The sequence below is a fragment of the Kryptolebias marmoratus genome, linkage group LG2 (genome assembly GCF_001649575.2).
Source record: "Kryptolebias marmoratus isolate JLee-2015 linkage group LG2, ASM164957v2, whole genome shotgun sequence".
Lineage (NCBI taxonomy): Eukaryota > Metazoa > Chordata > Actinopteri > Cyprinodontiformes > Rivulidae > Kryptolebias > Kryptolebias marmoratus.
Window position 1 is genome coordinate 34,777,570 of NC_051431.1, and position 13,332 is coordinate 34,790,901.

Here is a 13,332-nt window from a genome sequence, read left to right on the forward strand (position 1 = left end):
TGCGGCTCGGGTGGTCGCTGAGGCAAAAACTCGGGCATGGGAGGAGTTTGGAGAGGCCATGGAAAAAGACTTCCGTATGGCTCCGAGGTGATTCTGGTCCACCATATGGCGTCTCAGGAGGGGAAAACAGTGCAGCACCAACACTGTTTATGGTGAGGGTGGTGTGCTTCTGACCTCGACTCGGGACGTTGTGGGTCGGTGGGCCGAATACTTCGAAGACCTCCTCAATCCTACTGGCACGTCTTCCTTTCAGGAGGCAGAGCCTGGGGACTCCGGTGCTGAGGTCACCAAGGTGGTTAAAAAGCTCCTCGGTGGCAGTTGAGGTGGCTCAAGCATCTGGTGAGGATGCCTCCTGGATGCCTCCCTGGTGAGGTGTTCTGGGCACGTCCCACCGGGAGGAGGCCCCAGGGAAGACCCAGGACACGCTGGAGGGACTATGTTTCTCGGCTGGCGTGGGAACGCCTTGGGATTCCCCAGGCCCAAGTGGCTGGGGAGAGGAAAGTTTGGGTCTCCCTGCTTAGGCTGCTGCCCCCGCGACCCGACCCCGGATAAGAGGAAGAGAATGGATGGATGGATGGATGGATGGATGTATAATTAGAAAATGAAAAACCGACAGCAATGAAAATGCTTATAAACTTGCTTTTGTGTGAATTGCTATGATATTATTTTAAAAATTTGAGTTGTTTTAAAATGGCAGGAATCCACCTTGTTCTAGGCCCCACTGGGACTATTCTTGAACTGTTCATAAACTCTGTCTCTCCAAACTGGGACTGTAAAAGAGCTTTCTGCAACAAGTACGATATTATTTATTCATAACGATTCTGCAGAACCCTATTTTAAAATATATTAACTTTTATGAATAAATCTTGAATGATGGTGACCTTCAACCTTTTACACAGCAATGCTATAAATACAAACTGGATTCCAACACAATGGGAAAAATTTCCATACCAGCTGCACAGTTATCTGGGTTGTTTTCAGTCAGCCAAACCCGTTCAAACTCCTCAAAATATTGAGATTTCTCCAGTAAGATATGCCAGCAAAGTCCTGCTTTTTCCTAATTTTTTCATATATCAATCATTTTTCATTTTCATTGCCCAGATAAATAAACCCAACCCCAAAACACAAGTAGCACACAGCTAAGCCCTAAAGCCAGTGTGTTCTGACTCATTTCAGTAAAGCCTGGAAGAGTAAAGAAGGTGAGTCAGTTAGAGGAAAGGATTGCCACATCTGATACAGACACAAATCTGTCCTTTTCCTTTGGGAGGAACTGGGCCAAGCCATGACACAGGCACATTAATTACGCTTTAACACATTTACATGGAAGCATACATGCATGTAGGCATGGTCTCACACATACACACACACACACACACACACTAGTGACAAGGGGAAGGTGATACAGATTGATGGTTCAACCCTGCAGATAATCAAAGTAGAGCAGAACATGAAGACACTTTTATGCCACTGAAAACATTTGTTATTTAGTTCATAGTCTGAAAGAAATGTTAAAAGACAGTGTAATAAATGTTTCTTGATGATTATGACCAGCATGTGTTCATGTTTTTCAGTCAGCTAAACTTTTTTAGTAGGTTTCTTGAGTTGTACCAGAAGCAGAAAAAACACTGCCACTATATTTTATTGCTTTACGTTTTGTTTACAGACATGGACTAAGGTCACTGAAATAAATTAAAACAGACAAAAATAATACAAAGAAAACAAAATGCTAAAAATCAACAAATAAAAATCAGTCATGGCTTTTAAATTTTGGTTCAGTGTAATTATTAAAAAAAGAAACGAAAAGAAAACTAATGAAACTGGCCTTGACAAAAAGGATGGTGCCTCTAGATTGAAACTAATTTACCCACAGGGACATGTCCTGCTCAGTGTCAGGAAGCTTGCTCGCAGTCACAGGTCATGGGTTCGCCAACAGGATAATGACCCAAAATACAGGAAGGAAGGAAGGAACTCATAAAGAGTGGGTCCAAATACCTGTGGTCAGGTGCAGAAGTCTCACACACAGCTACAGAAATCACTTGATTGCAGTCATTAGCTCAAAAGGTTGGGCAACAAAACACTGACTTAGGTACCACCCTTTTAGTCAAGACCAACTTTATTAATTTGCTTTTCAAAATAATTTTGTCAAACCAATGTCAAAAGTAATGACTAATTTTGATTTGATTTTTAGTATTTTTTTTATTTTGTCAGTTTCAAGTTATTTCAGTGTCCTTTGTGGCGTTTTCTTTCTTTCACAAAAAGGTACAAATAAGTTTGTCTGTGTTGGAAGGTAAAGCTTTTTTCATGTTAATTAGTTTGTCAGCAAGATCATCCATCCATCCATCCATCCATCCATCCATCCATCCATCCATCCATTCATTTCTTTTACTTATTTATGGTTGTGTCAAAGAGGCAACAGGTCCAGGAGGGAAACACAGACCTTCCTCTCCCTACTGTGAAGTATAATCAAACTTTGATTGCTAAATTGATGTTACGCTTAGCTTATGATAAAATAAAACATACAAACTAATTATTAAAATAACACATATGTGCTTAATTAATTGAAAGGAGCGAATGGGGCAGAATCACAAAAGAAAAGCTGTGTAAGTGGGGTGAGGGAGGCCGAAGTCTCCAGGACATCATGACAGGGGTGAGTGAGATTATGTAGCCATCCTTGAGATGGAAAAACAAGCTGCTGCAGCTGTTTGTGTGCAGAAAACCCTGGTCTTGGGCGCAGTTTATGGTATAAAAAGGAGGTGAAAGGGGAACCACCCCAGACACAACTCGTGATCCTGGCGTGTGTGATGAAGTTCTCCGGGTTTGGTGAGTTGTCTGTCTCCATTCAGCTGAATGTTTAATAAATGTGTGATTAATGATTAAACATCTGGTCTGAGACTCATTTGTGTGTCTGTCTTTTCTGCAACATCAAAGTTCCAATGAGGGAAACGAAGTAGTGAGGTGAAATTCCTCTGAAAGGATATAATACTTGTTTCCTAACACTACCAACACTCTATAGCTCCTCTTTGGGCTCTCACGGTGTACCAGGGCCAGAAACAATAGTCATTAGGTGGGGTATAAGGCTGGTTACCTTAATTTTTCTAACACTTCAAGCTTGTAGTGTTGCTGTGCATCCAATCTAAACCAATTTATTAACATGATATTAAGATAGATTCCAATTCCTAAAACCTAAAGGCCAGTGTGATTCAAAATATACTGTTGGGTTATCAATATCAAGTAGCTGATTAAAAATAGAGAACCTTTTATCAATGATTCAATAAACCCCTAATAAGCCATCACGTCTGTTTTTAAATTGAAATTATTTTAAAAGTTTTAAATTTCTAATAAATCTTTATGATAGCCTCTAGATTTGTCATAAAATTGTATTGTGGTATGGTTTATTCATTCATATCTGTTATTATTTTACTTTGTAAGGCATAAAAATAAAAGTCCAGATCTTTTATAGTGGGGCTCTGAAGAAATATTACAAACAATTATTCTGTTGTAAATACATCTTTGAACAACCACAATTGGGAAAAAAATAGAGTTAGGACAAATATGTTGACCACTGGAGTCAATTGGAGTCCATCAGGCGGTAGATTTTTTCTTTTAAGGACACTATTGTACAGGAAAGTGTACCCCTGAAGGAGGAAGCATGCCCTCACCCTGCATGTACGGCAGTTTGGGTTGAAATTTGAAAATTTAAAGCGATAGTACAATATTTTGTCATTTTCTATCTGGCAACCCTGCAGTCCAATCCTGACACCTGACAACAGCTGAGCAGCTGTGATTAGGTGTTGTTGTATGATTTATTTGTTCAAATTAGCAACAATTCCATTCACACATATATGGTTTATTTCTTAGCAAAGATTTTGAGTAATGCCTTAGTTTAAAACCAAAGTGTTCCCAAATTTTTGACTTTGTATTATTTTTGGCTCAAACAGCTGGCTATATCAATATCTTTCCACGCTCAGAGCTCCAGCTGCACCATATGCTTTTGGAGTGATGGAAAATAAACAAATGAGAAATCAGCTCATTTCAGGAAGTTATCCGGAAGAAGAGGTTAGCTAGGAAGAAATACCTGAGGAATGGAGGAGAAGTGTCCTGGTTCCAATTTTTAAGAACAAGGGTGATGTACAGAGTTGTAGCAACTACAGGGGAATAAAGTTGATGAGCCACACGATGAAGATCTGGGAGAGTTGTGAAAGCTACACTTAGACAAGAGGTGACTATTTGTGAGCAGCAGTATGGTTTTATCCCCAGAAAGAGCACCACAGATGCCATCTTTGCTTTGAGGATACTGATTGAGAAGGACAGAGAGGGTCAGAAAGAACTTCATTGTGGATTTGTGGATTTAGAAAAACATACATTAGTGTGCTGAGGAAGGAGCTGTGATGTTGTATGAGGAAATCTGGAGTGGCAGAGAAGTATATTAGACTGGTACAGGACATGTATGAGTACAGCAGGACAGTGTTGAGGTGTGTTGTAGGAGTGACTGATAGCTTCAATGTGGAGGTGGGACTGCATCAAGGATCGGCTCTGAGCCCCTTCTTGTTTGCTCTGGTGATGGACAGACTAACAGATGAGGTCAGGCAGGAATCCCCGTGGACTATGATGTTTGCAGATGACATTGTGATCTGTGGTGAGAACAGGAAACAGGTGGAAGAGAACTTGGAGAGGTGGAGGTATGCACTTGAAGACGAGGGATGACATGTGCTCTGTCTTGCTAAGGCAAGACAGAGCACATGTGTGCAAATGACAGGGAGGCAGGTAGAACAGTGAGGCTACAAGGAGCAGAGGTCACAAAGGTGCAGGACTTCAAATACTTAGGGTCAACTGTCCAGGAAAACAAGGAGTGCAGTACAGAGATGAAGAAGAGAGTCTAGGCAGGAAGGAGAAAAGTTTCAGGAGTGATTTGTGACAAAAGGGTGGCAGCAAAGGTCAAAGGAAAGGTTTACAAGACAGTGGTGAGAGCAGCTTTGTTGTATGGTTTGGAGACAGTGGGACTGACAAAAAGACAGAAGACAGAACTGGAAATGGCAGAGCTGAAGATGTTGAGGTCATTAGAGGTACAGTACAGGCTAAATGACTGGGAGATAAAGTTAGAGAGGCCAAACTGAGATGGTTTGGACATGTACAGAGGAAGGACAGTGGGCATATTGGTAGAAGGATGTGATGCAACTGTCAGGAAAAAGACAAAGAGGTGGTCTGGTGCACTTCCGTTTTGTGGAGTAAGTTTGCATATGTTTTCTTACTTCCAGGTGTTTTCGGTGTTTGGGGCATGTTTCTTTTTGCTTCTGTCTCTTTTGTGTGACTGCAGCATTTGTGTTTGTGTGTTTTGAAGTTTGCATCATTCATGTGTTTGTGGTGCATTTAACTATTAGCAGTCCATTCCACAATTTGCTGTTTGTTTAGTTGGTTTGCTTCATGTTTGCACCTGTCAGCTACCGTAGTCATGGTATTCTTAACCTCTGTTAGTTACCCTGCAGTTACTGAAATGCTTTATAACTACAGGGCTTCACTTTATGCCATGACTGGTTCCTCAGAGGAAGACCAATGAGCATAAAACTGGACATCATGCCTCTACCTATGGACAATGGACAGTACAACCATGCTAGAGCTAATGTGGTTTTACAGTAAACCAGAAGTGCACTTTACACAAACAAAGAGTGGAGCCAAACCCAGCAAAATCATTGTTCTATCTACAGTCAAAGTGTGAAACTTTTGCATGTGGGAAAAGAAAAGACCCAGTACAGTAATTCTTTCTCAGTACAACAGCAAACTAGCCTGAGTTATTTTATCCTCAGTGATGGGAAAAGATGAAATGCAGCATGACTTTCACTCTCCTCACAGGGCTCAAAGAACACCAAGAACTGATACAGCAGAAAAAACTCCCATCCTAAAACAAACACCAAACTGAACTGTTCTGCAAAAAGAAGATGTGTGCCAACATGCACAAAAGACTACTGAAATAAATTTGAAAAGAAAAGAATGAAAATGTTTGGGTAGCAGGGGAGATGTTGTGTTCATAGGCTTGCATGGTAGGTGAATTTGTTTTCTACTCTGTCGCTGTAATTATGCCTTGTCATCAGAGAGCACTGCTGTGACAGTGTAGGGCAGAGAAGAGATTGTGTTATTATCATGTAGTAAACATACAGAGAGAGCTGTGTTCTATATGATGGAGTGTCAGCAGTTCCTGGAATAAAGTTCATGAGTTTATTTCAACTGCCACAACACATTCATTATCAATATAAACTCAGAAATTCTTCAATGAGCATCTTGTGCCATTATCAAACTGCCACGAAGGAAACACAACAATTTCTGCACTATATGTTTTACATCATATCCTGCTTACTCTCTTTTTCCAGATAAACACTTAGCCAATCTTTATTCCTTGTTTTTCAAGCCATGACAGAGCATCGGTAGAAAATCCCCAGTTGCAAGTACATGCGTGAAAAGCAACTGTGGAAAAAGCCAAAGTCTCCTGAACATCTTTGGAGTTTCAGAGGGAAAGTTGAAATATACTCTTGACTAAAAGTTTCCAATTTGCTTTCAAATGTCACAACAATAAAGTGCCCCAAAATGCCCTTGAAATATGAACCATGACACTTCATCTGACGCCTTTATGATCAATGAGCATGGAGGACAGAGAGGGTGAATCCATTTGTTACATGTTGGAACAGCCCATTTGTGTAGTGTGTATTGACTATGGCTTATCTATCACTATCTGCCTTAAATCAGGCCAGAGCAGCCGAACCATTTAAGTGAGCATGTCCTTTGTTATATAACACTGGAGGTAAAAAGTCTACTGTTGGACACCAAACACGCACTGGATATTGATGAAATGCAGAAGGAAACATATATTAAATAAATACACATGTAGCATTCAAAGCTTTGTTTTTTAGAACAACATCCTCTTTTTGAGGTTTTTATTCCAGGTGAGTAAATTTGTTTCACAGTTGGAGATTTAAAATGTTGCTGTCACAAGCAGCTGGAGGGTGAACACACAGACACATACATACTGGCACACTCATGCATGAATGCACTTGATCACAGTTTGTGCACACATATACACATGCACAAACACACCCACACATCTGTTGGAATCATGTGACCTCTGTTGACACTATATTGGCCCTCTTGTTCGAAGTGGATGTTACATTGATGTGAATCTGGCCTAACCTGATCCTTTCTGTGTGATATTCTAAATGTCACAACTATCATTTGTGTTAATTGGGCTATAATTCACTGTGAGTGTGTATCTGTGTGACATCATGAAGGTCATTGGTGTTTGTTTACTCTCAGTGTAAAACTAAGTCCCCTCTGCAGCTAAGAACTCTCATTAGACATGACATGTGTGACCTGAGGCTGCACTCCTTATTTCTTATTGTTGGCCAGGGGTTAGTGCAATATGCAAAGAAACTGAACCCAGAGCACTTGGAATAAGTAGAGGGTTATTAAAAGGTGTGTGTTTATGTGTGTGGTAGAATACAGATGAGGCTCACTCTGGATTTTCAAAGATGTTAGATTTTTGAATGACCTCAGTTGAAAAGAAGCTCTAGGTTAAGTAATACAGGGACATGATAAGCTCTGAAATGTAACTCCACCATTGGATCTAACTCCCCACTGGGAATTCAGTTGTCAGCCCTGCTCCTGAATGTCCAAGACAGAATGCCCCCTTTTTTCATATTGTACAACAGTCTGCCAGAACCCCCTTGAGGCTAACCAAAATTCCCTATTTATCGTCTCTCTGATTTATTCTTATGCCTGAGTTTTTGCTTCCACAAAGTCAGAAGCTGCAGTCCCTTCTGCTCACCTAATACTTGTCAGCTGCTTCAGGACTCTTCTGGAGGAGCCTTCAAAGCTTGGCTGTCCCAGAGAACTGCATCATTGCCCACATGGGCCTTAACATCCATCGGGCAAACAACAGAATCCCTAGATGGATTTCCTGGACACCATCCAGAGACTCCAAGAAGACCAGATAACTGAACTGCTGTTTGTTGCATAAAGACAGAACCTTTTTATCTGCTTCTTGAAGATATAGAGAAGCGGCCCTCTAATTCACCAGGAAGAACCCCAGAGTAGTAGAGTGTCCAAGTTACTTAATTGGGTTGAGTTTCAGAGCCCAAGCTGTGAGTGGAGATGAGCCCAACTATATCTAGCTGGTATCTCAACCTCACCCATGCTCCGGCTTCTTTCCCACCAGTGAGGCAACATTCTTTGTACCTTGAGCCAGTTTGTGTCCCCAGCTCTCCCCATAGGTGGTGAGTCCATGGGGAGGGTTAGGGAAAGCTTGAAAATTTCCTTGAAAAATTTTGAAGGGTCTGCAAATTGGTGTAAGATCTTTTTTTCTTATTGTGACCCATAGTGACACCTCGAAATCAATAGGCATCATCCTTGACCTATGAGGTGTCCAGCTATGCACACGATTATCAATTTTGAGCTTTGACAAGAAATTGTCCACAGCCACTTTTGTTTTTCAGGTTAGCTCTAGTGGCCATTTTGAATTGGGTGAACATAAAATACTAATCAGTTGTGCAGGACTGTATGATAATTATTTTGTAAGAGATACAATAATGTCTGTCAAGTGATTTATAAGATATTTAAAAGAGCGTTAAATTTTGACAGGATTTCAAGCATTTGCCATTTTTTTCCAATAAAGCATTTTTGGCAAATTGCATCACCACGGTAACTCATTGGCATGGAAGACCCACTTTGCTTAAAATATTCCTTTTACTGAATAAACACTGTCTCAAAATGCTAACTGTACTTGCACTGCTACCTTACTTTTGAGGCCAGTTGTTGCTATTTTCAACAAACTTCAAACAATTTTGATCCTGGTGATTTTAGGAGACTCATAAAATCAATTGCCATCCATGAACTTTTTAGTGAGGACAAAGCTTCAGATAAAAATTACTTTTGATATGTGAACAACTGGTTCAATCAAACCTGGTTGAACCAGTTGACATAACTAAGTTAAGTAAATGTAACATTTAATTTCTTAGATTGTACCTCTGCAGATGCATTTATCCATCAGGCAGTGACTGTGCATGCTCAACTACTTTTGGGCAGATACTCACTTTTGGTGTGGAAAAACTCAATTTCTTCAAACTGAGGTCGTTCAAAGAGCTATCTCCAATAGGTAAGATATTACCTGTTCATAACCTTTTCACAGAGCCCCATTTCAAAACATCTGAACTGTTGCTTTAACTTCCAAGCTAATTTGGTGTGATTTTAGAATGTTAATCAACTTGCACTTTCTTAAGAAGAGTGAAAGAAGGAAAATGTCAGAAAAGGAAATTTTAGAAAGCAAAACACCACAATTTGTAACAGAGTCTCATAATGAAAGGAAATGGAAAGAGAGAGATTAGGGACAAAGCATGGAAGGATGAGAAACTGTAGATTGAGAAGACAATGAGGCAAGGAAGCTGTGTGAGGGTTTCATAGTTGTGGATGAAAACAGGGAGATGTGAGCTCCTGCTGTGTGCTGTTTTGTGTAATGATTTCCTGTGGCCAACAGTCTGAACTCTGGACCATGTTTTTAACCCATCTGCAGGGAGGAAATATGTATAAACACATGGATCTACACATGTATTTTCATCTATGCTTTCTCAGCTTGTGGACACATGGTGATTGACAGTTCAGCTCATATGTAAAAGTGTAAAAATCCTGTCCTGATTAGAAAACTTGGGTCAAACTTTTTTGGAAGGAATTTCACACAGAAACACAAACAGGTCTCTCTTTGTGTACCGCAACAAATGTAGATCATTTTTTGTGCAATCTTTGCATTTATTTCAAATATTAGGCAAGCTTACAAGGAAAGCAAATTATACAAAAAAGGGTGATGTACAAAAATAGATGAAAAACAATAAAACAAAGACAGAAGCACAAACAAAACAAAGAAAAATGAGACAATTAGAACAGATATGATGAGAAAAAGCAAAGTTAGGATTAATGTGTGTATATGAATGTTCAGATACATGAACTTCCACAGACTTTTCATTTCTCACTCCAAAAGAAAATCACTCAGCAATAAAAACAGATCCATGTTCTGATCTACGAGCATCAATGACAACCTGTTCAGATCTAACTAAACTTTTACACAGCGTTTCCATGATTTTTAATCAATTTTAACTTTGATAAATCCCATTCTAGTTACACCTCCAGGGGAAACACATACACATACACACACACATGCACGCTACATACAGAACTGTGAAAAGATCTTGAGTCATGTCTCATTTCTTGACTTTTTTTCCTTCAAACAGCCAGACTTTGACAGAATCTGTTTAAGTGGTCTTGATTAACAGTTCTTTAGACTTTCTGAAGCTTTTTTTTTAACTTTGGCTGCTTTTATTTACACATTTTCAGTCCAGAACCTGAGTATTTTCAGACATAGGTTTGTTAGCCACTTATAAATGACCCATGAAACATTTAGGCATAATAGGCCCCTAAACTCCAAGAATGACCCAGATTTAAGTCAACACAAAACAAACACCTATTTTTTTAAAAAACTTACATTTTAATTTGGATCCTTAGACCTTTAGATCATTGGATATTTTGATACCAGCAGGTTTTCACAAAGTGACTTATTTGTACCCATTTATTTAGCTTAATTTATAAAAAATACCACAATGACAGAAAGTGGAATTTCAGTTTTAACAATGTGATTATCAAAGAACTGTTGAAAACTGAAATACAGGTGATTGAATATGATGCATTGCTGAGGTCCTGGTTCAGGTCTTTACTGGATATTTTCCTGCTCTTAAAGACGTGATTTTTATATGCTATTCCTCTACTGGATCTTCTTCTTTTGTCTTCTACTTGATCACTTTTCTCATTTTTAAAGCACATCTGCACAACATGCTGTCATGTTCAGGTACAAGGAATGAAACAGCAATAAAATGTGTCCAAAGTTGAAAGAAAAACTTTGAAAGACCTTCAGAAAATCTGAAGAACTATTGCTGAAGACCACTTTAAAGGATTACAAGAAGGTCTGGCTCCAAAACTACACATAAAGTAATGAGGGGTGGTTTAAAACTCTTGGTTTATGCATGTGTTTCCTCACCTGGAGCTGAGGTCCGTCTGAGGTAACCCTGCTCCTCCTCCACTTCCTCCACGGGTCTTTTCCAGACCCAGTTTGGTAAAGATGCCCACCAACACCATGACAGCAACCACACCGCATATGATGTAAACAATGAGGTGTGTGCGGTCCCGATCTGCATCTCCCTGGCCCTCTGTGATAGTAGCCACTGGCTTGCCGGTGTTGGCCCAGATGGGGGTGTCATAGTTGGAGCAGATGGTCTGGTCCAGTCGCTGCTGGCGGAACTGACAGCAGAAGCGGTAGAAGCAGGTGCCACAGCAGTACAGAAAGACACCTGCATTGCAGTTGAATGGTGGGTCCCACTGACCCATCACATCGTAGTAACCCTGGCAGCGCGACCCTCCAATGGGAGGAACATCTTCATCATCGGCGTCTCCACCACTGGTAGGGGTGGAAAGGCCTGTCTCTGGAGGAGTGCTCTGGGTTATCTCTTCATAGCTGGAAGCCGTCTGGTTGGCCAGTGTGGTGGGGACGATGACTGAGTCACCCTCTGGTCCTGTCACTCTGGAGCTGGATGAGTCCTGGCTGAGGGCTGTCTGCCGAACCAGGAAGGACATGAAGAAGGGGAAGAAGAAGAAAAAAAGATGGCAAGATGAAGGGTTGATGGATGCCATTCTTCTCAAAGAGTTCTTTTCTCCGATGTCCCACCTTCAGGTCTTGAACAAAAGGGGGACATTTTGGAGACAAATGGGAGAGTGTTTTGGTAAGACAAAGGTCACTGACAAGACAATTAGGTACTTTTAATAAACCAAAAACACAAAAACAAACTTAAAAACCTTGAGGAAATGCATACAGAAATGCATATTGCCACCACTTTTCATGCCACAGTTTCAGACTAAAATCATCTTACGTTGAGGACTGACAGAGGAGTTGACGTGGTTTTGGCTAAATATTGAAAATAATGTTATGCAAGATATCATGTGATACCGTGAGATCTCACAGTCACAGTATATGAAGGGGTTGACTTAGCTATAACTACACCAAATCGTAGCATAATACATGTCGAAATGACTGAATCATAGCCATTTTTCTGTCTTCTAACATTAGTTGGCTGTGGCGGCCATCTTGATTTGGGTTGACTTCAAACATAATCAGTTGTACATCCAGTGATTATTTCCAGAAAGTTTATATAAAATATGTCTAGGGGTTTAGGACATATTTTGCTAACTGTTTAAAATTTAGTCAGCAGTTGTCAGCTCCGCCCCTAGCTGACGCTGATCCCCAGTGTGTGTTGGCGATCAGTCTGTTACCTCTAAAACATATTTTTGCTCAATATCTGTAAAACTGAGTTTTAGTCATTTTTGTGTTTTCTAACTTCAGTTAGTAGTGGCAGCCATCTTGAATAGTTAGTTCAAAAGTTAATCAGTTAAGGATGTACATCCAATGATTACTTTCTAAAAGCTTTGTTAAAATTCCACCAGTGGTTCATGAAATATTTTGATGAGGTTCAAAAACACACACACAGACAAAACATTATCTGTCTTCGTCCTTAGGTCACAACAACCAAAATTTATTATAGTATCTCAACAAACAAAACCAAACAGATAAACGCATTATTTATTTTTTGTTTTTCAGTGACCTAAAACTAAAAATATTTAGCAGCACCTTTTTCTAAAAGCAGATTTACTGACCCTGCATACTTATGGAATCATCAAAGAAAAGAGAGCCGAGTGTTTTGAACAGATCAGTAAATATCCAACAGGATGATGACCTGACTTTTATCTTAGAGAAGAAATTTAAGGAATATCATCAGAAAACAATGAAGTTTAATATTTCCTGTTTTAAAACCCAAAAGACATTCTCACCTTTTTTCCTTGTCACTCTGTACAGTCAACTCTTTTCAAAGGTTTAAAGGGAGAAAATCCTTTCAGAAATATCCACAAACTTCTCCCAACAACATTGTTCCTCATGTGTTCTCCATATCAGCTTTGGGGTTGATTTTAGATCCAACAAACACAAAATCACATGCTCCTCCTATTCGTTTTGTTGTTATTTATGTGTTTGTTACTCTTGTTTTTCTTTTCTTCAATAGAAGCTGCTCAGTCAGAGCTGCTGCTAAGCCTGGTCCAGGACTGGCAGGATCTTCTGTTGCAGATATTCCTCTGTGTGTTCTGAGTGAAACTCAGTGAAAGCGAGCGGATGCACCAAGCGCTGCAACAGTTCAGGAACTAAATGAGATCTCCCCTCTGTTTACCTCTCAGCAGCAGCAGCAGGGAGACAGAGGGAGAGGGAGT

General features: G+C 40.1%; 1 protein-coding gene across 1 annotated transcript in view; it reads right to left on the bottom strand.

Moving 5' to 3' along the window:
* The window catches only part of shisa8b (shisa family member 8b), an 83,694-nt gene extending 70,414 nt beyond the window's left edge, over positions 1–13,280 (bottom strand). Inside the window, exons 1-2 of the mRNA XM_017433649.3 lie at positions 12,904–13,280; positions 11,063–11,754 (exon numbers count right to left, since the gene is read on the bottom strand). Coding sequence (XP_017289138.1) covers positions 11,063–11,712 — 650 coding nt within the window. The 5' untranslated portion in view covers positions 11,713–11,754; positions 12,904–13,280. The remainder of the gene's footprint in view (positions 1–11,062; positions 11,755–12,903) is intronic.
* Positions 13,281–13,332: the final 52 nt, after the last annotated feature.